Below are 25,350 nucleotides of genomic sequence, written 5' to 3'. Positions count from 1 at the left end.
GGAAAACAGGGTACAGCCCGTACACAGGTGCGGCCCTTACACACGTTTATGCAATATGTTACATCACATGCGGCGTCGCCAAACTGGGAGTGAAAAACGCTTCAATAGGATCCTTAGGCTATTGTAACCCAGGCTGGGCACAGTCTAGGCATCCGCTAATTTTTTAAATTCATTTTCTCATCTCTTTAAACTGGCCCTTACAGGTTACGACAAGGAGGACTGGTCCATCATCCCATCACCGTGCCTGCCAAGTCCCGAGAATCTGGACTTGCCACCAGAGCTTATCCAGGAGACACTGAACTACTTTGGTGAGTGCAGCGAGCAGTATCAAACCAAAAATATAGAAAAAAAACTGCCTCTATGCAGTTGCATCAAAATCGTGAACCTGCCCAGAGTTTAAACTAGTTTAATTATGTGGCAGGAAAGAAAGAAATTTGGGAGCACTAAGCATCCGAATACTCAGTCAGACTTTTATGGACTGCTTTCGCGGGAAATAAGTTAATATATTTTGGCACAACTTTACTGTCTCTTCATCAGTTTCGCACTCCGTGTGTCATGCCTTTATCAGATTCTAGGGACCTCTAGGGATTATAGTGCGTTGTAGTCTCAGGTATGCTCTCTGTGGTTCCTTAAAAGCTTGTTGTTCTTGGTTGGTGCTAGTTTGAGCATTTTGACCCGCCGGAGCGATGCAGCTGAGTGGCCGAAGCCTTGGTAGCTGCGTGACATTTGAAAGAATCTAACTCATAGCCATCTCTTAACTGACACGCACAGAAGTGTGAAACAGGGCTCGAGTATAAAAAATTCGCTGGAAAGGGCTCGTCAACTTTTGCCTGCGATTGTGGGTTCCCCGCTGTGCGTAGAAGTGTATTGCTTTCCTCAAGTGTTCATGACAACACAGTGTAATGATTGAGCGAGTTTATGCACTCTCCTCGGAAAGGTGTTTCAGGGCCCCTCTAAACCACCTTCGCCCTGTCCCAAGTCCCAGTTTGAAACTGGCTCACCTCCCTCTCTTTGGTTGCGTGCAGTGGTGTCGGGGGAGCGGGTGAGCCAGATGACGCGCACGTACAGCGACCCGGAGGCCCTGACGCGGCTGCTGGAGGAGAAGGAGCGGGACCTGGAGCTGGCGGCCCACATTGGCCAGGGCCTGCTAAGGGAGAAGCAGCAGCTGGTGCTGCACAGCGACGCCCTCGAGGCCGAGCTGCTGCACGCCCAGGAGGCCCTCACCCAGCTGCGCCACGAGCTGGCCCTCAAGGCCTCCCTGCTGGAGGTGTACACCGCCCAGGAGGAGGCCGACAGCGCCCTACCCTCCCCCACCGAGTGAGTGAGCGCTCTTTTTTGAAGCGAAAAGCTTCACTAGGCTCGTCAACACCACGCTTTGCATGAGCCAACACCGGGCACCGCCGCGGCGCACCCTTCCTCCTCCTCGCTACCCCCTCCCTTCTCCTCACCACCGGTTTACCCTTCGCCGCTGCCACGTGGTCTCCGCCGCCGTCCCAAGAGAAGGTTCTTTCACAAGGCGTTGCGAGAACGCGTGAGCGGAAGCAGCGGCCATAGAAGAGGCTGCGCGCCGCGGCGCACGCACCATCACCACTTCTCCTCGCCACCGATTTACCCCTTGCCATTGCCACTGCTGCGCGGTCTCCACCGCCGTCCCAAGAGAAGGTTCTTTTGCAAGGCGTTGCGAGAACGCACGCGTGGGCGGCGGCGGCAGCCGTAGAAGAGGCGCAGACATTCGCCATGGAAGGAAGAAAAGAAGACCCAGAAGTGGTAGCGAGAGAGTTGGCTCATAATCTGCACAGCTATCGTGGTGCTCCCAGTGCATTGTGCGCGAACTCCGATAGCTCAAACAAAGCATAACTGCAGCTTTTCGCTTGTATATCCAGGCTTAGCCAGAGCTAAGCCACTGCCATTTTTTTTTTTTTTCCTAAACTTGTCCACTTCACAACGCACCCCGAGTCAAGTCAAAACCAAGGTGTAGTTTGACTGTGTTTTTTTCTTTTTTTTGCTGCTTTTCAAATTATATTTGAGCTCAACCACCAGGCTCATAAGCTGCGCAGGGAAGCCACCTTTTCAACCATCTTAGGCCATTCAGGTGAAGCGCACGGTGTGAGCTGGCGATGAGAGAGTGAGAGTGGCTGAAAATAATGGAAAGAAGGTGGCAGCTGATGAGAAAGGGAAGCAGTGAAAAAGACTTGTGGCACAGGCAAAGAAACTGCCCAAACTAGGCTGCAAGCGGTGATAGTGGCTTATTTGCATTGGCACTGCCTGCGCTCTCACTTCCTGCATGGCATCCCGAATCATATACCGCGCATTGCCTCCGAGGGATGAAGCCTCGCATAGGTGTGACGTATAGCTGTGCGTTGAATTGGTGCCTAAACAGTTGGATGGCATTTTTGCAGCACAGGGATCTGACACGACCAGAAGAACTTTCCTTGAGAAGAACTTTTTCCTTTCTCAGACAGGGGAACTCAATTGGTAATATTTGTCGAAAAGGAAATTCTTACCGAGTTACAAAGAACTTTAAGAACCAAAATTGTTTCGCTTTTACCAGATTGATGGAGTTTTAAAACCGGATGCAGGGAAAAAGGGCCTGAAATAGGGAATTTCGGGTCTATTTGAGGGAATTTTCGGTCACCGCATTGAACATCACTGCTGATGCTGAGGAAAGGTGCATGGAGAGGTGTGGAAGGATTGAGGTGCGAGAGGGAAAAAAAGGGACAGCATGTGATTTCAGACCCTGTACGGCATGCAGCCAGCTGGGTAGTTTTAAAGTCCTCTGAGCAGTGACCAAGGGCAGCATTTCGAGTTTCGTTGTTGCCTCCTGCAGGGGTGATGACGTTCCTGTGAGCACGTTGACGCGCAAGATCCACGAGCTGGAGCAAGAGAACTGCCAGCTGAAGGCCGAGGTGAGATGGCTTTGAAAAACTCAGTCGCTCGTGTGGCATCACAAGCAGCCGTTCAGATTGCTCCGTTCCCTTGCTTTTGCAGCAAACCTGTGTTAACTTGGTTTCGCATGTTGAAAAATATTCTTTCAGGCTGAAGTGATCTTTGCTACTCGATGAGCCTCAGCAGGTACGGTCGACTTATCCGAATAGGGAGAGCCTCTTTAATACACTTGACGTTGACAGGGCCAAAGCATCAGTGCAAGTAAACTGGAAGTTTGAATTAGTGAAATCCTGCCGTGTTGTGTGTTTGTCGCTGCTTATTTCAATATGTTTTTTTGAAAAAAATTAAGCTATCTCAACTCAATGTCTGCCCTGTGAAAACAAAATAACGAAGAAAAGATCCATCAGTCAGCAGTTCGTGCAGGACCAACGAGAAGGTCTGTGCTAGTGCGCTGCAGGTGTGCCCATCGCTCCGCCCTATACCACTCTGTACTTGTCAAGTTTCAGCAATATACTGGTAGGCGTTGCTCGCCACCTACGCTCCAAGGTTCGAAATTTGCAGAATTTACTGTGAAGACGGTGTGCGGTGTTTTCCAGGGCACCTACAGGGTTTTCTAAGGTTTTCCAGGGCACCTACAGCCAGGCAGACCGAGGGAGGGTGTGTGCGGGAAGGGTCAGGAACCTCCGACTGAGAATTTTATTTCGTGCAGTGATGCTCTATCGTCTTGCTTGTGGCTTACTTGGGTCTTTTGCGTTGTTTACCTCCCCGACAGTCCCAGAGTCAGCTGAGCCACTTGGAGGAAGAGGAGAAGAAGGAGCTGCAGCTCATTCGGGACTGCGTCCGGCAACTATGTGCGTGTGAAATCTTCACTGTGTCTGTACTGTAGTGTATTGCGCTGGGGCAGTGCAAAGAGAAATGGGATGACGTGTCACTATAGAAAGTGTGCCGTTCCAGTGCTGACCTGGTGTCTGTCTTAGATCTGTCGACACCTTGTCGCGTAAACAAAAGAAAGCTGCTAGTGAAGTTCGGCACTAATCGTGAAGATGCGGCCATGAGTCAGTGTCAAAATGCGGAACTTTTTACTTCTAGTTTTTTTTTTTTATTAGTTACAATGCACTTCAGCTGCAGTTCATGTGCTATGCAAGTGCTTGGGGCTATTTTCTTCTCTGATTCTAAGTTTTGAAGAAACCACCTTACTCTCTTGTCTCAAAAACTACAGCTCCGTGGAATAGCTAGGGAATGGCATAGCATTTTTGACCTGCAATGGATGAACTACCCTTTTACGCAGTAACTGCAGGACCACGTCACATCTAACTCTGCAATATGTCCTTCTACGTTGCTTAACTGTGGTGCAAGAACTTTATCGTCAACCTATGTCTTCTGCTAGTACGGTACAAGGCTGTGGGGCTTTGCAGCTCAGGCCTGTTCAGGCTTAAACGATACAGAGGTATGGGGGGAGAATAGTTTTTCAACCGTAACAAGTTGCGAGCTTCTGGTTTGTTTGTGTTCCGCGGGCAGCATCGATAACATTGGCTAAGCTCTGCATGTCATGCAGCACATTACCGCGATTTTTGTGTCTTCTCAGTGGCATTAGCTTCAAATTTTATGCCACTGTGTTTTCATTTTTGCATTAATATCTTTTACGTGCACGTTAATTTCTTTTACATGCGTGTTGTTACAGGATGCCGTTCTTTGTTCTCATATTGAAAATAAAATAGACAGTTGAGCATATGGCATTGATTCATTTTGGGAAACTTGTTGAAGGAAAGTGAAAAAGTCGAAATGCACACACAAGACAATGCAGGCCAGCAACCTGGGATTACCATTCTCTTTAGTTCTCTCTCATTTCGTCTTTTGTCATCCCTGCACCATATTATCTCGAGGTCGTCATTCTTCTTTATTCCCGCAGCGGATGTCACCAAGGAGTCCAGCCACTTGCAAGAAGAGCTGTGCCGGCGGACGGAGGTCAACCTGCGGCAGCAACAGGAGATCCTAACTCTCAACGCGCAGCTCAGCGACATGCAGCGATATGCGCAGTCGGTAAGTGCAGCTGCACATTTTGAATGCTTTGCCAGTTCTGTTGGGCGATTTTGTCATTACGTATTGCTGTGGTTATTACGTCCATTATTGTTATCGGCATTGTTATTACGTTTGCTCCTACACGGCGGCAGATGATTTCCAACTACCCTGTCCTGTACCCAATTCTTCTGGGCTTCTTTTAAGGTCATCACTCCGTCTTGTCCTTTGCCAGCCCCTGCTACACTGTTTTTAGTGTCCAGTACGTTTGTCTAACACTCTTGGAATTGACTTAGTTGCCACTGATAGCCGTAATTCTAAACCGAAGGTTCACTGTAGAGACAGCATACAAAAGACCGCCTGGAATCCGGGGGGGTCTGTGGGCTGTAGCATTTGTTTGTGTCTGTCGATGGAGTACCACAGCGAGGCCTTTTGAAAGAGAGAGAGAGAAGGGAATTTTAATGAGAGGAAAAGGTGGAGAGTTCGGCCGGTGGTAGCATGGCCCTGGCCTGCTACTCCACACTGGGGAAAGGGAAGAGGAGGAAAAGGAAAGTGCGAATGAAAGTTGATGACGGCATAATACAATGAGTTCCATGAGTGATGTCCACACACACACACACACACGCGCGCGCGCACGCACGCACGCACACACTGGCTGGCACTCTCATCACGGTGAGTAGATGCACGTGAAACACGTCTTCAACACACACATCGACACATGTCATTAACACATATTGGAGTAGCGGCTCCATGAAAACACAAGCGTATACCGTGTAAACAGTGTAAACCATGTATGTAGTGCACAGGCGGTCACAGACGAGTATCCAGGCCTGTTTCACACAAAAACCTGAGCACGGCCTTTGTCGCACAGCACCAATCAGAATGTTTCGCCCTGGTGCCTGGAAGAATTTCTTCAGAGAGAGGGCGAGAGTCCAGTTGTCTCGTAGTCGCTTCCAATGTTCTCCTCTCATAATTGTAGTTCAGGCACTCACAAAGATGGTGCCCAATAGTCTCTGGAGTGTGGCACTGTACGCAGTTTGGGTTAGTTTCAATTGCGATTCTGAAGACTGTCATGCTTGTATACACCGATGAATGCAGCTGCGTGCGGAGGCGGACGAGCTGCGGGCGCAGCTTGCGCTGAGCCGGGGGCTGCAGGAGCAGCAGTCGGAAGAGCTCCTGGAGGCCCGCTCCCGCTACCTGGACCTCAAGGAGGCCTTCCTGGAGCTGCAGGCACAGCTGCGGCAGCGGCAGGACGAGGAGCCCACCTTGGCCACCCGCCACAGCACCATCTGGGGTGGCCGCGCAGCTGCCAGCACCAGCAACCCACCCTCCCTGGGCTCCGAGCTGCAGGCCTGCCTTGCCGACCAGAGGGACCAGACGCCGATTGGCAGCTGCACTGGGGGGCCCGATGGGCTGCCATCGTTAGTGCCTCTTCATCTGTCACCCGCGTAGTGCTGCTGAAAGCATTCTGTCTTCTTCTTGTCTCTTTAATGCAAGTGGGGAAATTGGAGGAGACATTCAAGCTCCGCCTTGAGGGTATGACGCGATAGCGTTCGTCGGCACATCGTTCTCGACAAGCCCGGTGGCACGAATGCCAGCATAGCTTCCACGCCGACCAAACGGGCAGCAAGCTGCAAGCTTCGTGGTGAACTCGCCTTGGATGTGTGCTGCGTTGTTTGCCGCTCACCGCGTGATTCCTGCGTCCCAGCATGGCCCCACTGCAGCCGAATGAGACAAGAGGGAGGCGCTGCCATCGCGCGCTATCTGTTGGAGCAGCGGTGTATACATTGCGAGGAGGAGGAGGAGGAAGTGGTTTTAGTGGGCACCGCCTGATGGTGCTACGTGCGCGCCAAGCGAAGAGGAAAAGCAGCGGAAACGTACTTTTGCTACTCGCTTAACTGCAACTTCTGTAATTTCCATGCTCATAATTACTAATATACACCCCCGTACATGTCTCTAAAGCACCCTTCTAAGACAACACTGTATTCACTAGACGCGCCTTTGTTCATTCCAAACCATCGAGCTGACGTGGCGGAGTGGTTAGCGTGCTCGTCTCGCACTCCGGACTCCAACTCGACCAATTTCCTACTCGGTTTTATTTATTATAGCTTGTGGCATTTTTCGCTCACGGCAAACACCGCCACCGACGACACCGGCTTTTCTGCGACACGGGGCCCTTAACGCTGTCGCGTTAAAATCTTTCATATTCATTTTTGGAACATCCGCTCTCTACACCTTATTTCCGTTCAGCTTACACATTCCCAGAACCCCAGGTGGTAGAAATTTCCGGAGCCCTCCACTACGGCGTCTCTCATAGCCTGAGTTGCTTTGGGACGTTAAACCCCATAAACCAACCAACCAAACCAACCATCATTATCCCCTTGTAGCTTCTAAGGTTGAACCTCTAGCATTGGTCATGGCACTCTTTGGCCAGTTGCGGTTAATGCCAACTGAGCCATTCAAATCTAGTCACCATCATTGCGAGTGTATCTCTTGGTGTGAGATGATCACAGCAGGGGAGCTCTTTTCCACGGGCGTAATTGTGCACAAACGGGTGACGAAATAATATTGCAGAGAGGTGCTCTGAAGTGGTGCTTGCACTGGCAGCAGCTGGTGGCATGGGATTTAGGCTTACCGTTTTGCCCTCGGCTGTGTGGCCAGCAGCAAAATGAGCCACTAGGCCTGCATTACACTGTCTCTATGCACTCTAGGTGGTGCAGGCAGGGTGACTTTATTTTTATTTCTTTTCCTTTCCCATCCTCAAGGATGTCCTCGTGTGCTTATTAAACGCAGTAAACTTCGGCATGGACAAGCTCATTTTTCCCAGCTAACCCGTGCTACCACCACATTTGACACAGTCTGTGCCGGTGAAAGCATCCCGCAACACTAATAATGCTGTGTAAGGGAGTGGAGTCGTTCCTCCTTTTTATTGCGATTCCATTTGGTGAACATTGAAGCATACCAGTTTGGACCAGTTGTAGAAGATGCGTAGTGCCACTTCAGCACTACTCTAGCTATTTTGGCGGTGATGTTTCTCTGGCCCTAATTCTGCAGTGACCCACAATTTTCGCGGGTGTATAGCTAAATTATTGTATTTATGCGATTGTAAGTCGATTTGAATGTAAGTTGACCCCCCCCAACCCCCTTATAGGAGGTATTCACTGAGGCCGCGCTACCAGACGGCGCGAGCGTCGTCGCGGCAGGCGCGCCATGTTTGCGGTCGTTTCAGGCCAGCTCGCGCAGTGTCACGGTGCGCCGTGAGGTACCCGGCCTGAACTGTTAGTGATCCGGAGTATATTTGTACGTTGTTGAATACGTCAGCGACCACTTATCTTTGTGGAGCGCGTATTGTGCATGAAGTTTGCAGCAGAATTCTTCTGCGCCGTGATATAACCGAGCTGCCTCAACTCGGCAGCAAAACTGGCTGGCTGCGCTGCACGCAAGAACGTACACGACTTGCAGTTTTTAATATCAGTTGATAACTGTCAGCTAGTCATGCAGGGCACATCATGGATAAACAGCACAATTAATTACTGAAATTCCAGAACTGCCACCGCAGAAATTGATAATTCAAGCGCCTAGCTGTAGTCCGCGAACTGCTGACGCTTCTCAGACGTACGGTCTTTCAGCAGAAAGGCAAAGCGTCATAGCTGCCTTATTTACCCGACAGAACGGCCAAACAAATACTGCCATGCGCTCGCAGCACGAACGGCAGACACAGCGAGAATGTTTTGCAGTTAGCTACGTAGCGCTGCTTCGTAGACCGTTTTCGCAGCAACGCAGTGTGCAGCCATTCCGCTAGATTCAGTTGTAACACGTCACTTTCAGCAGGTAGAGATGACAAGTTAAGCTACAGCTAAGTGAACAGACCCTTCGAATTACTCACCTCTTCAAAAACGGCACTTCGGCCGTCGGCACCGCGGACGTCGGCACCCACAGCACGACTCTTGGACTCACCCGCTTGTCAAGTAATTGCACCCTCTCATAGGTTTATATCCTTTAATTCCTTGCCCTGCCAGCAAACTTAAGCCGTGCACAAGGTGGGCCTCGATACCGGTGAATTCAACGCGCGGCAGCAGTCTTGTATACGTCGCACACCATGCCGGTGCCTCCGCATTCCTACGGGGGGTCGACCTTTTCACAAAGTAGAACCTTCTGAGCGTGCCCGCTCTTTTCTGCTTCGCACAGTTCACGGAATATTCACTCAGTCACGCGGCGGCACGGGTCGGACAGAAATTACGTGCGGCGAGACGCGAAATACACTCACATTTCACCTATCACCAGCTATTCAAACGCTGCGGCTGGCTGCGGCGGCCGCGCGCGCGACCACCAACATGGCGAATGCCGCGCCGGCCGCTAGCGCCCCTTGCGGATGACGTCATGTGAATACCTCCTATACCATATGCCAGGAAACCTTTAAGAGTACAATGCAATAGCGCTCCTTTCGAATTGTTAACCCTTTTTTTTTTGCCCATGAAATTACTTCATAAACCACTGGGTTCATTGTAGTAATGTTTAGGAAGAAGAGCCAGTGGTGCAGTTTGGTCGTGTGCAGGTTAGAGTTTCGAACAGGACGTCCTGATGGTGCGGTTTTGTCTGCTGTAGAGAATCGAAAAATTTTTGCAGAGTTGCCTGTGCACAAATAGTGCGCAAACAGAAAATGTCCTTGGGTGTTCCTCATGGGGCACCATTTGGCCATTGGTGCGCACCTTAATTTTCTTCTCTTTCTTTCTTTCTTTTCTACTGTGACAGTTTCAAGCCTGCCTGCAGCCCTTGGTCTCAGTCGGAGGAGTCTGAAGAGTCCGACTGCAACGACAGTCAGTACTCGTAAGTGCCACAGTTTTCACTGCTTCGTGCGGCCTGCCCGCATAGAATTGTCAGTTGTTGGCGATGTTTCTGTCGCTGTTTGTCGCTGTCTGTCTCCAGTCTGTCATTAATTGTCTCGGCAGTAATGGCAGCATTGCAGTTAAAATTAGGGGTGCGCAAATACAGTCAACAGCTGATATCTTGAACTCCCTAGGGACCTCGAAAACTTCTGAAAAATCGGGCAGTCCGAAAAAATCACTTTAACTTGCCAAAATGCTGGAAGAAGGAATCTGTGGTTTTGTACATGTTCTGAAGCTTCTGACAACTAAACCTTGGCACGCGTCGTGTACACAAATGACGGGCGGCGACCACTTTCACGAGCTCGGCATAGGATGGCTAAACTGCCATCAGCATGTTGCCGATTAATGCACAGATTTGGACTAAGTCTAGATGCAAAGCGAACCCGTTGACTGCATTGCGTCCGCAGTACAAAGGCCCTGGAATGAGCCAAAGCATCGCTGAGATCGTTGCGAACTCGGGTCGTGACTGAAGCCGCTGACTGCGATGGCGACGAGGAGCACGAGCCACACGGGGAGTTGGCAGATCCAAGCTTTGGAGGAGCCGCCACGGCTCTGGACCTCCAGGCTATTGAGAAACGCGTGGTGCTTTCAAGCGAGCAAAAGGAACGGCAGTCCACCAGTCTTGATTTTTTTTAAGTCCTAAGCTCACTTTGCAGAAATTGTTTCAAGGCAGAGCTGCAGAGTTTTCTGTTTTCATTCATTTTTGGAGCTTTCCTCACTGTAGCGTTTTCCCGGCAGTTACATTTTTTTTCCCGGTCCGGTGAAAAACGCATGAATTGGGTTTCACTCTAGTATAGAATGGGCGAAGCTGCAAACCATGTGTGCTATTTCACGGCAACTGCTTTTGTCGCTTACAATTCCCATTTTATTAGAACCTGTGTATTAAGTGGATGGCAGAAGCAAAAACCTCAGTAGTCTGCCTACACAACAGTGTCGCACTCAGCAAAGCCCACGTGTTCTCTTGTGGAGCAGGTTAGTTTTCCCATCTCACGTTTGCAGCCGAATTTGTGCCCATCACGGGGCTTGCAGTGCAGCGAAACCAATGCCCGAATGCCAAGCAGGCTGCGTCAGGTTGAGAGCACCGCGATTGCTGTGGAATTGTACTGCCAGCGCTTTGTCTTCAGGTCACAAGAGTGTGGGAAGGTTAATACTGATGCATGCCTTCGAAGAAACAAAAGTAGAGCATGCACTAGTAGAGGAAGAAGTTGGTTGTCTCTTGCATGCGCGCTTGGACCACTGAGGGACTGCCGCAGTTTTTCGTCTCTGCTCCGGTGTTCTATTCCGCGTCGCACGCTACAATATCACTCGAGTTGTACCCGGAACCCTTGCTCCTCTTTTGTTATGTCAGCCGTGTTGGTGCGTTTTTGCTGGCAGTGTGGTGCACCATGGCTGTTCAGTAACAGCCTCCATCATCACTCTGCCAATAAGGAAATGCGTGACCACTTTACAGTGCTTCGTGACAACTTTGGGTGGGTTCCTATCGAAACATTGCTGTTACAGCACTAAAGAGACCCGCCCGTGTGTTTGGCGCATGCTGACGCTAGTCACCTTATGCATCGCAAAACCTGGCGGGGCCGTTCGATCGGCCCTGTACTTGTGCCCAGTGTTCATTTCATGTCTAGAGCTTCACCAGGTGCCTCCCCCCACTTGACTGCACGCAGCTCGCTCAGCAGCCTGGGCCTGAGTCCTCGCAAGGAGCGCCGGGGCTCCAGCCGAAGGCTCCTGCCGGGCCTCTGGGGGGGTGCCACGGCACGGCCCTTCCGCCTCTCGGACAAGCTCCTCATGGTCAAGCCTCTGGAGGGTGGGTGCACTCCCGCTCCTCTCGGCAGTGCTGTCGGCAAAGTCGCGAAATCTCGGCCTCAGCGGCCGCATTTTCCTAGAGGCAGAAAAAGGTGCCGGTGCGGTGTGTAATGACAACTGATATACCGCACCCAGAGGTACCGAATGGTCTGACTGGCATCAGCAGTTTGCACTGCCCCAGCTGTCGCTGAAATTTGCGTTGCCACGAGTGTTAAAGTTTGGTGAATTTTTTTCCCCAGATTGTCGAAACATTTTTCAAGGATATCTCAAGGTAAACTTGAGGTCTCCAGCAGCTGCTCTCAGTCAAACAAGTTACATGCACTCTTTATGTACCGGCGCATCTGCAGTGACCACAATAGACATTTAAGTGCTCACGTCATCAGGTCAGATCAGGAGAGCAAGCTGCCGGGCTTGTTGGTGATGCATTTTCTGAAGAAGTTAGCGCAAATAAGGGACAAGGAACAAAAAGAAAGGACACATAAGACATTCACGACAAGCGTTTGTCGTGAATGTCTTATGTGTCCTTTCTTTCTGTCCCTTGTCCGTTTTTTGCGCTAACTTCTTCAGGAATCAGGTCAGAGCAAACTTTGCTTTTCCCACGACCGCACATAGAGCAGGTGCTGAGCTAGTATGGAAGGGAAAGTGGTGCCTGTAGCTGTGCGGTGCTCGTCGATGCTGTACAGGTTCGGAGACGCTGAAGCAGTGGCAGCGCCTGGCGACACCTGGACTCAGCGACCTCTTTGAGGACCAAGGGTCGGGGGTCAGGCTGAAGGGTGGCCTACCAGTGCAGCCACCTCTGGAGCCTCCGCACCTCTTGCCAGGTACTCGTCGGTTTCTCTGCGTCAGTTCATTTTCAGTGTTTTCGTTTTCTTTTGGTACAAAAGCACTACTATGCGAGGTTAGTCAGTCCTGCTCACTGGTTTGTGTGAAGCTCGACCTTGAGGGTGACCTGGAGTAAACCATAAATAAATCAATTAATTAAATATTGCCACGACTGGGATTCAAACCCGCAGTGGCACGCACAGATCAGCTTCGCCGGCCACTGCTTGAGAGCATTAGGTTATCGCCACAGCCGATCACGTCGCGTGTTAAACTGCAACACACTCTCACGCTGTGCATTGCAGATCGTCTTCATCAACTAATACTGCTACGAGGAAGAGACGAGTGTTTCCCCCGAATTGTTCCCCTGAGTTTTTCTTGTCCTCTGCGGTCTAAGGTGCGCAGTTTCTAGATTCTGGCTGATGAAAGTCGAGAACGATCAAAGTGGTTGCCGCAAAACAACCGCAGGCTACATACGCGGACTGCAACTGCATGCCGGGCCACTTCCGTGCGCGCCGCGTTTCTTATCATAGTCATCTAAAACGAGAGGATCGCTACCAGTATTGGACACAGGCAGTTGTCGGCTATATCGTGGCACGACACAGTGACGTGCCGCATGGTGGTACACTTTGTTTTATGACCCGCAAGCTTGCAGCGGCCGCGCCGGCTCTCGATGGCAATCAGCGTATCAACGCATTGATTTTATGCTAGGCCTGGCGTTACCACGCGCTGGTTTTTGCCGCTTCTAGTGAGTCTATTCTGTGAGCAAAGAGCGAGTTAACTCATGTAACATGTGCAGAGGTACTGCTGTTCGAAAATGTCCAGATTTTTGCCACCAGTTCAATGAACAGGCAGTTCATAATTTCTAAATGTATAGGATATTGAAATAGTGATGGTGCAGACTGTGGATCGAAGGAAATAGCAAAGTTTCGGATATTCTCAAATAGTTTACTTTACAGAGTTTGCACTGGAAAGGAGTGCTAGATAGGTGGCTTAAATAATTAGAGTATGTATTATCGCGATGGAAAGAAATGTAAACAACGCCTACGCTCTCCACGTTTGGAATTTCTTTTCATCGTGCTTTTAGCTGGGTGGTAAGAAAACGACGTTAGTGTCTTTTTGCTAACACTGAAGTAAAAGTATGATGAAAAGAAATGCGAACCACGGAGCACCTAGGCTCCAATTTGTTTGCTTTTTTTTTTGCATCGCCCTTGTACATCGCATATCTCAAAACTCCGTTTGTGTCGAAATTTTTTTTACCTTGAGTCAATGAGGGTTTACTGCAATGCAGTAGTTCCTGCGATACATCAGTGGTGCTGATGTGGTGCGATTTAAAAACGCCTCAACTATATACTGTCCTGTAATGCACATTATCCATATGACCTGTGCCTTTTTTTAAAACACTCGAGCTCAGTGGTGTCTCCCTCCTCCCCCCTTGTGTGCAGAGGACGAGATGGACCACAAGGGCTTGGCCGGAAACGCTGGCCGTGGGCTTCCAGATGGCGTGGCGCTTCGGTGAGTGCCTTCGATCTTGTGGTCAGAGATCGGGAATCACTTGCCGGCCTTGGTGTGCCTGCATGCTCATGGTCTTGACCTGGCGATGCTGTGCTTCCCACACATTAGCTCAGCAAGCACAGCACTCTCGCGGCTATTTTAACAACCTAGTGCACACCATTCACACTACACCACGTCACTGATCATAGGCAACTCGCAAAGTGCAGGCATCGAAGACAGCTTACAGACTGTTTAGTGCTGATGTGGCATTACTAAAGGAAGGGGAAGGCAAGTTGGAAGCCATAGCACTAAAAATTGGGGAGATTGATGTAGGTGTGCTTCATTGCTGATGCACTTAAAGGACTATACACACCAAATTTTCACTTGCGTTATGCGTTAGACACTAGAACACATGCATCACCACATGATATTCGCCTATGGCCACTAAATAATTCATAATTGAATTTCTTCTCAACGCTGTTTCGGTGTCATCAACCGAACGATGGCTGTGCCGTGTAGTTCACACTTAGGTTAGCTATTAAAACTTTGTATCAGCATTTATATTCCAGGTTTTTTTCGTGCCTTATGCGACGTAAATGTCAACTACATGTCACAGCATGAGAGAAGAAATTCAATTATAAATTATTTAGCATTCATGGGCAAATACCACATGGTGATTCATGCAGTATATTCTAATGTCTAATGCATCATTTTAGAGAAGAAAACACAACAAAAAATAGGTGTCTATAGTCCTTTAAGAAATGCGCCATTGAGTCCAAGGCCAAGGTCTGGCTGTGTATCTCCTTGATATCAGTTACCTCTTCTTCGTTGTGGTGCCATTGCTTTCCACTGAACTGAGAAGCACCTGCTCTGTTGACACTGTTTCCTTCCCATGCTCCTCCCTTTCTTTGCAATGGCCTTGCAAAAGCATTGTGGCAGTGTCATCTTCCACAACCATGGTAATGTGCCATTTTGTTGCTTCTGCCGCAGTCTCAGCACATGGGCCTTAAAGAACCCCTGTTGGTTGAAATGAGCCTGTAGCCCACTACAAAATGGCTCTTATCGCCTGAAGTGCATCCTGTGGACGCCAGCATTTTAACCGGCTAAGTGTGGCCACATCACTTTCAAAGAAATCACAGTCACCGGCTGCTGATTGACAGCAGCAGGCTGTGGGATTGGACAGGGAAATAAATTTATCAATAGATTGTCAGTGAGTGCCAACCTTGGATATCATCCAAGATTGGCTTTTTCTGTTAGTCACATAGCTTCTGCATTGGGCACTGTCAACAGAATTGACACTGTCACTGATGCCAAAGAATGTTCCATTAGAAGCATCCTTGCAGTACTGTCAAGCTTGAAACTGTAGTTTGAGGCATTCGATTCATTGAATGGGGCATGTTAGAGTCGATGAAGCTAGTCAGCAAATACTGTGGTTTTAGTGATCATCCTTTCATGTTGCAAATAGCCATGCTGGGTGTGGTGTCTCTCAGAACGGAAAACGATGCCGGAGCTGACTGTCTCGTTACGTAGCCCCCGGACTTGCAGAAAGGATGTCCGAGCCTAACCCAACCCGACCCAATGTGCAGGTGCTGGGTCCAAGGTCCAGGCTGGGAGCCGGAAGCGCCCTGGCTGCGGCTACAAGCCTGCCTGGGCAAGCTGAACAGCGGCAGCAGCGAGAGTCGGGTGCCCAGCGTGCTACTCCGAACCCAGCAGGTGCGCTGCTGTCCCCGTTTTCCTGCGGGCAATAGATTTTGTGTGACCCCCAGCTCTGAGCCCTACGCGCAGTCCTTACTTGCTTCACATTTTTCGCATTTACAGTTGGGCTCTCTTTTCTCTTTTCTAACTTACGATCACTTGCCCTCCAATGCAAGTTAGTGCGCTGGTGCCTTCTCCAGGTTAGCCTCCCTGCCTTTCCCTCTCCACTATCTCTCTCTCACTCTCAAGATTTGTTGGATTTTCAGTGCGATATTGTTAGAGTTGTCGTCACACCAAAAGCCAATTGATGTCGCAGAATTTGCTGATTGGTTGAGAGAAGTCACGTCACATTGTGATGTCATCACAGCCTGTTTTGCTGGACCACCCTGATTGGTTGAGAGAGGTCACATGACCTTGTGATGTCGTCACAACCTACCCACCAAATTGTGAGTGCCCATCGTGGCAGGTGGCAGTTAAATTGATGATTGGTTGAGAGAGGTGACGCAGCCTTGTCATCACAACCTGCTCACCAGATTAGGAGCAACCTTCAATAAAAATAACATTAAAAAAAAAAGGCCGCCGCCATCTGGAAGACGTTGAAGTGACGAGCGTTAGCTATTTGGTTTACTAGAATTGATATGAATGAGATTAAAGCATTCGGCAGGTGGTTGCTTGTACAATGCTATTGTAGATGGCGCCACAAGTCTCAATGCGAGATGTGCTGTTTTCTAGTTGCTGCCACAGATGGCGCTGTGATCTCAGGGTGGTAGCAGACCCCACAAAATCTCAAACGGGATGAGTAGTTGCTGCCACAGATAACGCTGTGATCTCAGGGTGGTAGCAGACCCCACGAAATCTCAAACGGGATGAGTAGTTGCTGCCACAGATGGCGCTGTGACCTCAGGGTGGTAGCAGACCACATGAAATCTCAAACGGGATGAGTAGTTGCTGCCACAGATGGCGCTGTGACCTCAGGGTGGTAGCAGACCACATGAAATCTCAAACGGGATGAGTAGTTGCTGCCACAGATGGCGCTGTGACCTCAGGGTGGTAGCAGACCACATGAAATCTCAAACGGGATGAGTAGTTGCTGCCACAGATGGCGCTGTGACCTCAGGGTGGTAGCAGACCACATGAAATCTCAAACGGGATGAGTAGTTGCTGCCACAGATGGCGCTGTGATCTCAGGGTGGTAGCAGACCCCACGAAATCTCAAGCGGGATGAGTAGTTGCTGCCACAGATGGCGCTGTGATCTCAGGGTGGTAGCAGACCCCACGAAATCTCAAACGGGATGAGTAGTTGCTGCCACAGATGGCGCTGTAATCTCAGGGTGGTAGCAGACCCCACGAAATCTCAAACGGGATGAGTAGTTGCTGCCACAGATGGCGCTGTGATCTCAGGGTGCTAGCAGACCCCACGAAATCTCAAACGGGATGAGTAGTTGCTGCCTCAGATGGTGCTGTGATCTCAGGGTGCTAGCAGACCCCACGAAATCTCGAAACGGGATGAGTAGTTGCTGCCACAGATGGCGCTGTGATCTCAGGGTGGTAGCAATGTGATTGCATTCTACTCTTAAGGTGACTAAGCATCCCTGTAGATTTTTTTCTTTCATATTCATTGCTCTTGGAACACGACAGTGTCTCAGGTTCGACTTGCCTAAAATTGCGTTGCTTGAATGCGCACACTCTCTGTGCCTGAAGGGCACAGCTCAAGAGCCAGTCTGCTTATTCATTTGCAGTGGTGGAAGGACTTGGGTAGGAAGATTTTTTTTTTTTCTGTGCTCACAGGAGAAGCCATTGCCAGGCACCCCTCCGTCTTCTCCAGTTGTGCAGCGTCGTGCCACCAGCAGACTGTTACGTTCATACCGGGCGTCATATGTCGCCCACTCGCCAGCCCGACCATCGAAGCTCGCCATCCTCCACGAGGGAGAGGTGGCAGCGGTCACACAGCAACAGACTGCCTCCGCAGAAGTGCCGTTTCTACGGGAAGGCGCCCAGAGTACTTCCTCGGCACTCAGCAGTTGATGGGAGACAGTGCGGACTGACCTAGGCTAGCTGTGCTGTTTTGTTTTCTCTTTATCTTGTGGTGATATTTATGTGCCTGTTGTTGTGTAGTTTTAAGGTTGGTTCGTGTCCATAGAGGTGACTTGGGGTTTTTCACAGGAATGATGGGCCCTGTGGGCACACACACACACTCTCAGACACACATGCGTGTGCTAAAAGGACCACTTCAGGGAGAATCCTTCGTTTGGGCCACACCTTTGGCGCTGATTTGCTGCTGAAAAAAAAAGAAACTTACACACGCTCAATTCTGCCACTGGATTTAGCGTCAGTAACGAGTGAAACTTTTCTTTCACTACCATTAATGTTGCCGTTCTATTTTAATGCCACAGTAGTACTGGGTCTTCACCCCATTTTTTTTTACTTTTTGACAAACAGAGAAGTAACCACAGCAAGCGTGGTAATATTGGACAGTGCCGTTGCCTGGTGCCTCCCACAAACTCTGCGGCTCTCTTGTTTTCCTGTCATCAAGAGTACTTTGTTCTCACGTGACATGTTGGTGAATCATTTGCGACCAAACTGTTAAGTATGTTATCATTTTAAAAGCCAGCTCAAGAAACAGATTGCTTCGGTCATGTGCGCTCTCTGTCAGGCAGTTGTCAACGTCTCCATGCAGCACTGCATTGAAAAAGCATCTTTGCAATGGTCCCTTGAGGACATCCGGGTTTTCGTTGAGAAGCTCGTTGCCATCAGTCCTAAGGAGTACCTGCAACTAAACCCTGCATGTTTTAATCCTGTAGTTGTCTTTTTTTTCACTGCGGGCATGTTTGTCACATGCTGACAGGTTCTTCTGAAAGCTTGCGCCCACTCTTTTGGAGGTGTCAGATTTGTTGGGAGCGATGCATCTTCTGATGTGCCAGTTTAAATACTATTACATTGTTCTGCTGTGTTATACAGTCGAACCTCGATGTAACGAACCTCAATGTAACGAAATTCGCGATGTAACGCATTTTTTTCATTTCCCAATCACTTCCCCATTGAAAACCATGTATTTTTTTTCGCGATTTAACGAAGTAATTTTGCTCCGCACTTTCGATGTAACGAAGTCCTTGCGCATCGCATGCATGTGCCAGGAGCTACCTTGACAATCGAATGAGAGCTAAAAGTTTAGCCGAGACGAAACGCAGTTTGTATTTGCCCTTTTACGCGCCAATTTTGCCGGCAGTGTGCGAGAACGTACCGCCGCGCCATCTGTCGTGCGCATACAAAGCCCGCGGCATGGAAGTTTCAAGACGCGCCGCGCCATGACGCCACTGGCGAGCTGTAGACTCTGAACGTGAAAGCGCAAACCGGAATTTTCTTGCAGCGTCCGTTCGTTTTTTTTTTTTTTTTTGCGTGCGATGTCCTCGTAGACAACAAAAAAAAGTCTTCAGTGTTGACAAACTCGTGGAGCTAGTGTGGTCGTACCTTTAAAACGGGTGAGCGGCGAAAAAAAAAAAAAAAAACGTGCCCTGGCAGAGGAGGCGAGTGGCGAAGGGGGTAGAGGGGAGGCGTGGCGTGGAGGCGCGCGCGGTGCATTCTGGGTGGGCGGCTTCGGCGCGCTCTCGGCGCGGCCCGCGCGCCGCGGTCTCGGCGCGGCCCGCGCGAAATGCTGCATTCCGCGCCGGGCGCAGTCAGAGCGCGCCGGTAGCCGCCGAACACGCTTGCGATCGGGCGCCGCTGTTTCGCGGACGTGACGTCGCCGTGCCGCGCGCGCACGCGCGCTCGCGCTACGTCGGAGTATAACCGCGCCGCGAGCACAATCCCACCGCGCCGGCGTGAGCGATGCGAACATTTTTCTTTATTTTTCTCTGATGCGTCCCCGGCTGCCATGGAGGAAAAAAAAAAAAAGTTTTTTCTTCCTCCATGCCGGCTGCAAATGTTCAATGCTGATGATGATGATACCAGTAGCGACATCTTGTGGCGGCTTTCAGTACTAGGCGCTGCGCTCGTTCTTTTGCTATGCGCACACGGAGAAAAATGATGCCGTCCCGGTGTTTGCTATCACTCATTATGCTCCTGATGTAGAAAAAAACATCCGGTGCCCTTGTTAGCGATACTATTACTCGATTTTCTTGTGTATTTCCTCAATAAGTGATTTACAAGTTCCCATCAACAAGCAGTGTTCCTGAACCAGTTATACTTTATTTTGACAGCTGAAACATGGGAACCTCGACGTAACGAAATTCGCGATGTAACGAAATTTTCGGCTGCAAGTAGGACTTCGTTATATCGAGGTTCAACTGTAGTAAGAAAGATAGAAGGCTAGCGTCATGGCTAAGCAAAAGGCAATGTGTCGAGCCAGGCCGGAGCTTTTCCAGTGACACTGTCACGACTGGCTACAGGAGCAGACATTTCTCTAAGCCATACACACATCGTACCAATGAGAAAAAGTAAATAATAAAACTAGTGGACGACTTCCTGTTCTTAGCTGCATTTGTGTTGCGACAGTGGTGCCAGGACTTACGGCTGACGGTTTACTTAGGGAGCGAATGTGGTTTCGAGTAGAAAGATAGCAGCAGGCTTCTTACCTAAGCCTTTATCTGAAAGAGAACAGTGTGGACCCTTCTGGTCTTTCTGCATTCACATCCACCAGTTTTCAGATCGGGGATGCTCAGGCATTACTGTGTTGGTGACAGTGTCATGCAAAAACTCGGCGAGCCTTTCCTTTCATCACCAGGTAGCGTCCTCAGGCACTAAGGCATCCGCTGTTGTATGTTTAGTTCATGTTCTTTGTACCACAGAACTCGAGAAGCTGTGAGCAATGTAGATTTTTTTTTTAGCAGTAGATTGGCCAGAGATGTTGTCCCATTGACGCACAAACTCTTCGCCAGGCGCACGCGATGCGGCCTAACACACGCATGCTTTGAGCCAACTTGTTCACAGTGGTAAGGTGTACAGTGCTGTTAGGTGCCAGTGCATTGTTTTGTTTTTGTTGAACATTGTTTTTGTGCCAAACATGGCCTTAAGGGTGAGAGGGAAGTACACGAGAGATACACAGCAGCTAAAAACTAGCACTAGCTTCTTTCAAGTTCCGCTAGGTGAAATCATCAGAGTTTTGTTTCATCGTAGTGTCATCGATCAATAAGAGCAGTGCACGGACGTTGCTATCTTACTCATGAGTCATCAGTGATGGCTCATCGACTGCACTTTGAGGAGCTATGAACTTGGGGTGGCTTTAGTCCCTCTATGTCAGAAATAGATTGCCAGTACTTGCGAATGAGTGCTTCAGACTTTAGGGGCTTGCACTTTTAATTGCAAGATGGCTTGACGTGGAACGACATGTATTGGCTTTGAGACAAGTATGGAAGTTGTAAGTTTAGCAATTTTCCTCTTCAAACGCAGTTTTGAGTGAAAGCGCACATCCGGATCTTAAACAGAAAATACAACCTATACTATATACTATGTTAGACCCCCCCCCCCCTACGGTCTCTCTTTTTACATCCAGCATTTATATTTGCTGGGCAGTTGTGCATTGAAGAAACGACATGATGCTTCGAGGAAAATGCAGCGCTGTACAGTAGTCCGTCAGGTTCCCATGTCAGTGCTGTAGGGTCCAGCTTCATACGGTCATGTACCTGTTCGTGTGCAGATGTGCAGATTCATCGCGCAGTCAAAATGTGTGCAAATCTATGCTGACCGCTCCTGCCACTGATGGTGGACAAATCACCCGTGACCAATGACCAGGAGCTAGTTACGGCAAGAGCTTCGTAAGCAGCACTCTTTAACCACGCCGGTTTGCAGAACTAGGTACTTTTAGGCCTAACGTTAACAAAAAAAGCAGCACGAAATGGTCCCTTGTCTGAAGGGCAGCAGACTGTCACACCACCTGTAGTTCGAGAACTTCACTAATGGTCAAAAGGATGCAACATGGGCGTTCCTTTATGTGGCGGTAGGGACACTTACATCATCAAAAACACTTATTGCATGATAGGGCTTGATGTTAGAGCATTTTTACACATCTGCCGTGGTTAAAGAATGCTGTTTCTTTAGACATCGTCCCAAGCACGTTTTAAAAGCACCAGTGCCTCTTGTGTGAATGTACCGTAGTAATAGTGCCACTTTTGTGTGTATTGAGGATGTCTTGTATTCCCTGCACATCATAGAGTGTGTTTGTGGATGGCTGTTCAGCTTTGTTTTTTGTTTTTAGCTGTGTGTGACGATTGCATTAGATATTTTTTTAAATACGCACTGTTAAAGCCTGCATATTTAACGAACCTGTGCCTATCGTGTACATATGTTATGGTGTCTAGTTAGTGGGGATCTGTGGGGTTAAGGTGGTCGGGTTATGTGCACTTGTGATAGACGGTGGTGCTGTGGATTGCCTGGAGTGTCTGATCTGAGCCTTGTGTGAGCCTTCTTACCAACAGACGTTTGCGGTTTCACGTTAAGGACAGAATGCTGTGTTTATCACGGTCATCGCTGTTGCTGCAAGAAATCAATGGTCTGTGGGCTGAAAGATTAAGATTTGTAAAATCGAGTGCATTTGGTTGGATGGAAATCAGTGTGTAGCTAAGGCCAAGCTGTGCAATGTTATCACATTCACACAAACCAAGCAGCCTGTAGGTCGGGTCAGTTAAAAAATACTGATTGGAATGGGGCCAGAAAAGCAATTTGGACTGTTTGGAACCAATCAGATTCCACTTTGTTGCAGTTTTATCTTAACCAATTTCAGTTTTTAACTGGGAGGCGCAGTAAGTATTGAGAATCACGCATGAAGTCAAGTATCGAAGTGGAAATGCCAACTACCTGCAAAAACGTAGCTAACATATAAATAAAAATTAAATCTTAAGAGGACAGGTGCATTTAGATAATGGCACTGCAGATTAACCTGTGTGTTTGTAAAGGCAGTAGCACATTTTACGAGCACTCGTAGCTTTACATAATTTAGTAGCTTTTAGTGGGTGCGGAAACAAGGGATGAGGGAAGAGGTCATTCTTTGAACTGACGATGCATTTGCGTGTGCGTTGTGCTTAAAGCTGCATGACCAATTCTTGGCCAGTGAGCTCTGTTGCAGTCTTCCAAGTAAGTGTACATATCGAAAGTAGCGGCAAGCATTTTTTAGGCGCCGATTTGCTTCGGAGTCTGTGTGTCTGTGTCAAAGCTGGCACCGGCGGCAAGCTTGCTACAGCATGAAAGTAGTCGCAAACAACCGAATTTACGCAGTAGCCTAGCAGGTGCTTTCGGCGTTCTGTTGGCGTCAGTGTTCTTGGAAGTGTTGATTGTCCGTTGACTGCGATGCAAGGTCACCTTTATCATTTCCTTCTTACTCTAGTCGTATGTTGGCCACTACACAGAGTGCTTGTCTCTCCGCTGAGTGTCTTTTGCGCCTCTTGTTAAATGTCATTTTATTTAAAATGAGTCGGCTCTGATGCAACCCGTGAAGCAAGGTACAAAGCCTCTGATGCACTGGGATGTGGGGTTAACGCTTGCGTTACAAAATGCGTTCTCACAGAATTGTTTCCTAGTTGCGTCTTGTGTGAACTCGGTCCATTAAAGTGACATTTACGAGATGTTCTGGGACAGAAATAACGATGTTGAAGGGTATGTTATCACTCCTTTTGTTTTAGCGTTCATGCTCTTAATCCCACTCATAGCTTATCTCAAGAAAAAGTAAAAAGGCCTTCGGGCAGAGAAGGAAGCATTCATTGAAGCTGCTAGATGACATCCGTCCTAAAAACGTTGCGCGCATGGTATAAGTCACTCTTATAACCGTGACTTTCAACTCCCCTGTTCTCCGCAGATGTTGCAGAATACAACCGTGTTGGCATCTCCAGTTTACGACTTGTGTCATACAGCTGTTTAAGATTGAATTCAGTGATCCAAGTTGTCTGAAAAATCGTTGTTCTGGAAAGTTGATTAGGTTAAATTTTGACTGCACTTGCTGTTAGCTTCGTACGAGAGTCTACTATTTCCATTGCCACAGAACCACAAGAAAAAAAGAAAGTTTGCTGGTAATTTATTATTGCCATGTCTTATGATTGCATATGATTAAAATGATTCAGTGCTGCGTTTTTTTTTTTTTCACGTAGTTCATAGTAAACATTGTTGAGAGCTTTACTGAATGCTGTTTGTGTAAATAACTTTTTCCTTTCCTATATGACCATGTTTGGGCAGTGCTATACAATCCAGTCGCAAGGCTACGACCTTTTGCAAAAGAAATTGTCTGACATTCTTGATTGAGAATCATTACTAATTATCTGTTTAATTATGACTGAGCAACGTGCATTCTTTGTTTTAAGCAGTAGTACCCCGATCCACTGGGCAGCGCACGCAACCAAGCTGTTTGATTTTGTTTTTGTGTTCAGTGTTTGCTTTTTGCCTATTTAATGAGACGTGCAAACCTTTGCTGACAGTTGCAATGCCGAGATGCCTGGCACTTGAGCTGGTGAAATTCCCTTCAGCAGGTGCGCAGTTTTTGTTGAGAACCGCAAACTCCAGGATGAAAGTATAGGTGCCAGTTTATAGCAATTGAAAAAGCACGAGCATGGTCGGCAGAAACTGTTTATGGAACATGGGAGCCTTGATGAAACTAAACAATGATGCTGTGCATCCATAAGTGCTTCTCACTGCCTTGGTCGTACAGCAAGTCCAGACTTCACCATCTGATTGTGGGCGTGGCGAAAGTTCAGATTTTCAGAGGGTTCCATTTTCTGTAAACCTGTGAAGCCGTCAGAATGCTCTGCTCATCTGTTGTGTTGGTATTACCTGTTCAAGTCGCCATCCTGCCTGTCAGATGTACAGAACTGTGTAGTGGCGGGACTTTAACAACCTGTTCAAGTATTGAACTGTTATTTATAGCTGAGAGCCTCTCCAGTGCTTATTGACTTTCATGATGCTTTGTGGGAGTTCGATAGTCGCGAAAAATCGGAAGCCCTGTCAAAACCAACATCTAAATTTGGACGGGGAAAAAAATAATGTCCTAGCGTGTCAAAGCTGAAGGGTTCTTAGGTTGTGTGACAGTTGAGTCAAATTTATTATGATTAGTAGGCCTGTGTAAATGTTCTGTAAGCTGTTTTTCCTCAATGTCTGTTCTACATATGGAGAGGTGATTACAATCAAAATATATACGTTCCTGCAAATTTGTTTTTTGAAACTTCGAAGAAAACACATTTGCATGGTGTGTGATGCACCCGTCACACTTTAGTTGAAATGAAGTTTAGGCTGGAATGAATGCATGCAAGTACATACATCTTTTGTTGTGAATTTAAACACTACTTTGTTGAAAGTGTTTGTAGGTATGGTTTATGCTTTGTCATTCACCAGAAGATGTACTGTGGACAGTGTAGCCGCAGTGCAGTGACTTATTGTTAAGTAATTTATTTCTCTTGTGTGACGGGGGTGTAGCATTGTGTCTGCCTTGCACTTTTCTTTCTCGGCATGGAAAGCTGCAGCATTTCCAGCGCACGGGCATGGTGGAGAAAAATGTGAAGGCAGGGATGCCACTTTAGGAGAGCATGAGGTGTTGCCTCTTGCGATTGTGTCAGAAGAATAAACTTTGCGCTAGGTCTGTCTGCGCAAGAGCTTTGGAAGACGGCGCAGGAATCGCCGCCTACACTGCCAGCGTCTCTACCGCACTGCCCCACTTTGAATGAATCTGAGGAGTGGTCATTAGAGCTTGCTGACAGTGTCATAATTTGCTAGTATCAGAAATACTCGATTCCTTGGCAGTGGAAACACTGCTTGCATGCCACCCAATTTGCCTCAGAATCTG

General features: G+C 48.6%; 1 protein-coding gene across 1 annotated transcript in view; it reads left to right on the top strand.

The window, feature by feature from the left end:
• The window catches only part of milt (trafficking kinesin-binding protein milt), a 30,894-nt gene extending 5,748 nt beyond the window's left edge, over window positions 1-25,146 (top strand). The window contains exons 3-14 of the mRNA XM_089572334.1: window positions 204-308; window positions 1,026-1,317; window positions 2,828-2,906; window positions 3,659-3,737; window positions 4,796-4,926; window positions 6,001-6,323; window positions 9,655-9,729; window positions 11,450-11,589; window positions 12,272-12,409; window positions 13,853-13,922; window positions 15,488-15,614; window positions 17,385-25,146. Of these exons, the coding sequence (XP_089428460.1) occupies window positions 1,052-1,317; window positions 2,828-2,906; window positions 3,659-3,737; window positions 4,796-4,926; window positions 6,001-6,323; window positions 9,655-9,729; window positions 11,450-11,589; window positions 12,272-12,409; window positions 13,853-13,922; window positions 15,488-15,614; window positions 17,385-17,621 (1,665 nt within the window). The 5' untranslated portion in view covers window positions 204-308; window positions 1,026-1,051 and the 3' untranslated portion in view covers window positions 17,622-25,146. The remainder of the gene's footprint in view (window positions 1-203; window positions 309-1,025; window positions 1,318-2,827; window positions 2,907-3,658; window positions 3,738-4,795; window positions 4,927-6,000; window positions 6,324-9,654; window positions 9,730-11,449; window positions 11,590-12,271; window positions 12,410-13,852; window positions 13,923-15,487; window positions 15,615-17,384) is intronic.
• The last annotated feature ends 204 nt before the right edge of the window (window positions 25,147-25,350 follow it).

The sequence above is a fragment of the Amblyomma mixtum genome, chromosome 2, assembly GCF_055824585.1.
Source record: "Amblyomma mixtum isolate Tamu chromosome 2, ASM5582458v1, whole genome shotgun sequence".
In the NCBI taxonomy this organism is placed as follows: Eukaryota; Metazoa; Arthropoda; class Arachnida; order Ixodida; family Ixodidae; genus Amblyomma; species Amblyomma mixtum.
Note: the sequence above shows the minus strand (reverse complement) of the source record. Positions and strands in the feature narration are given on the sequence as shown.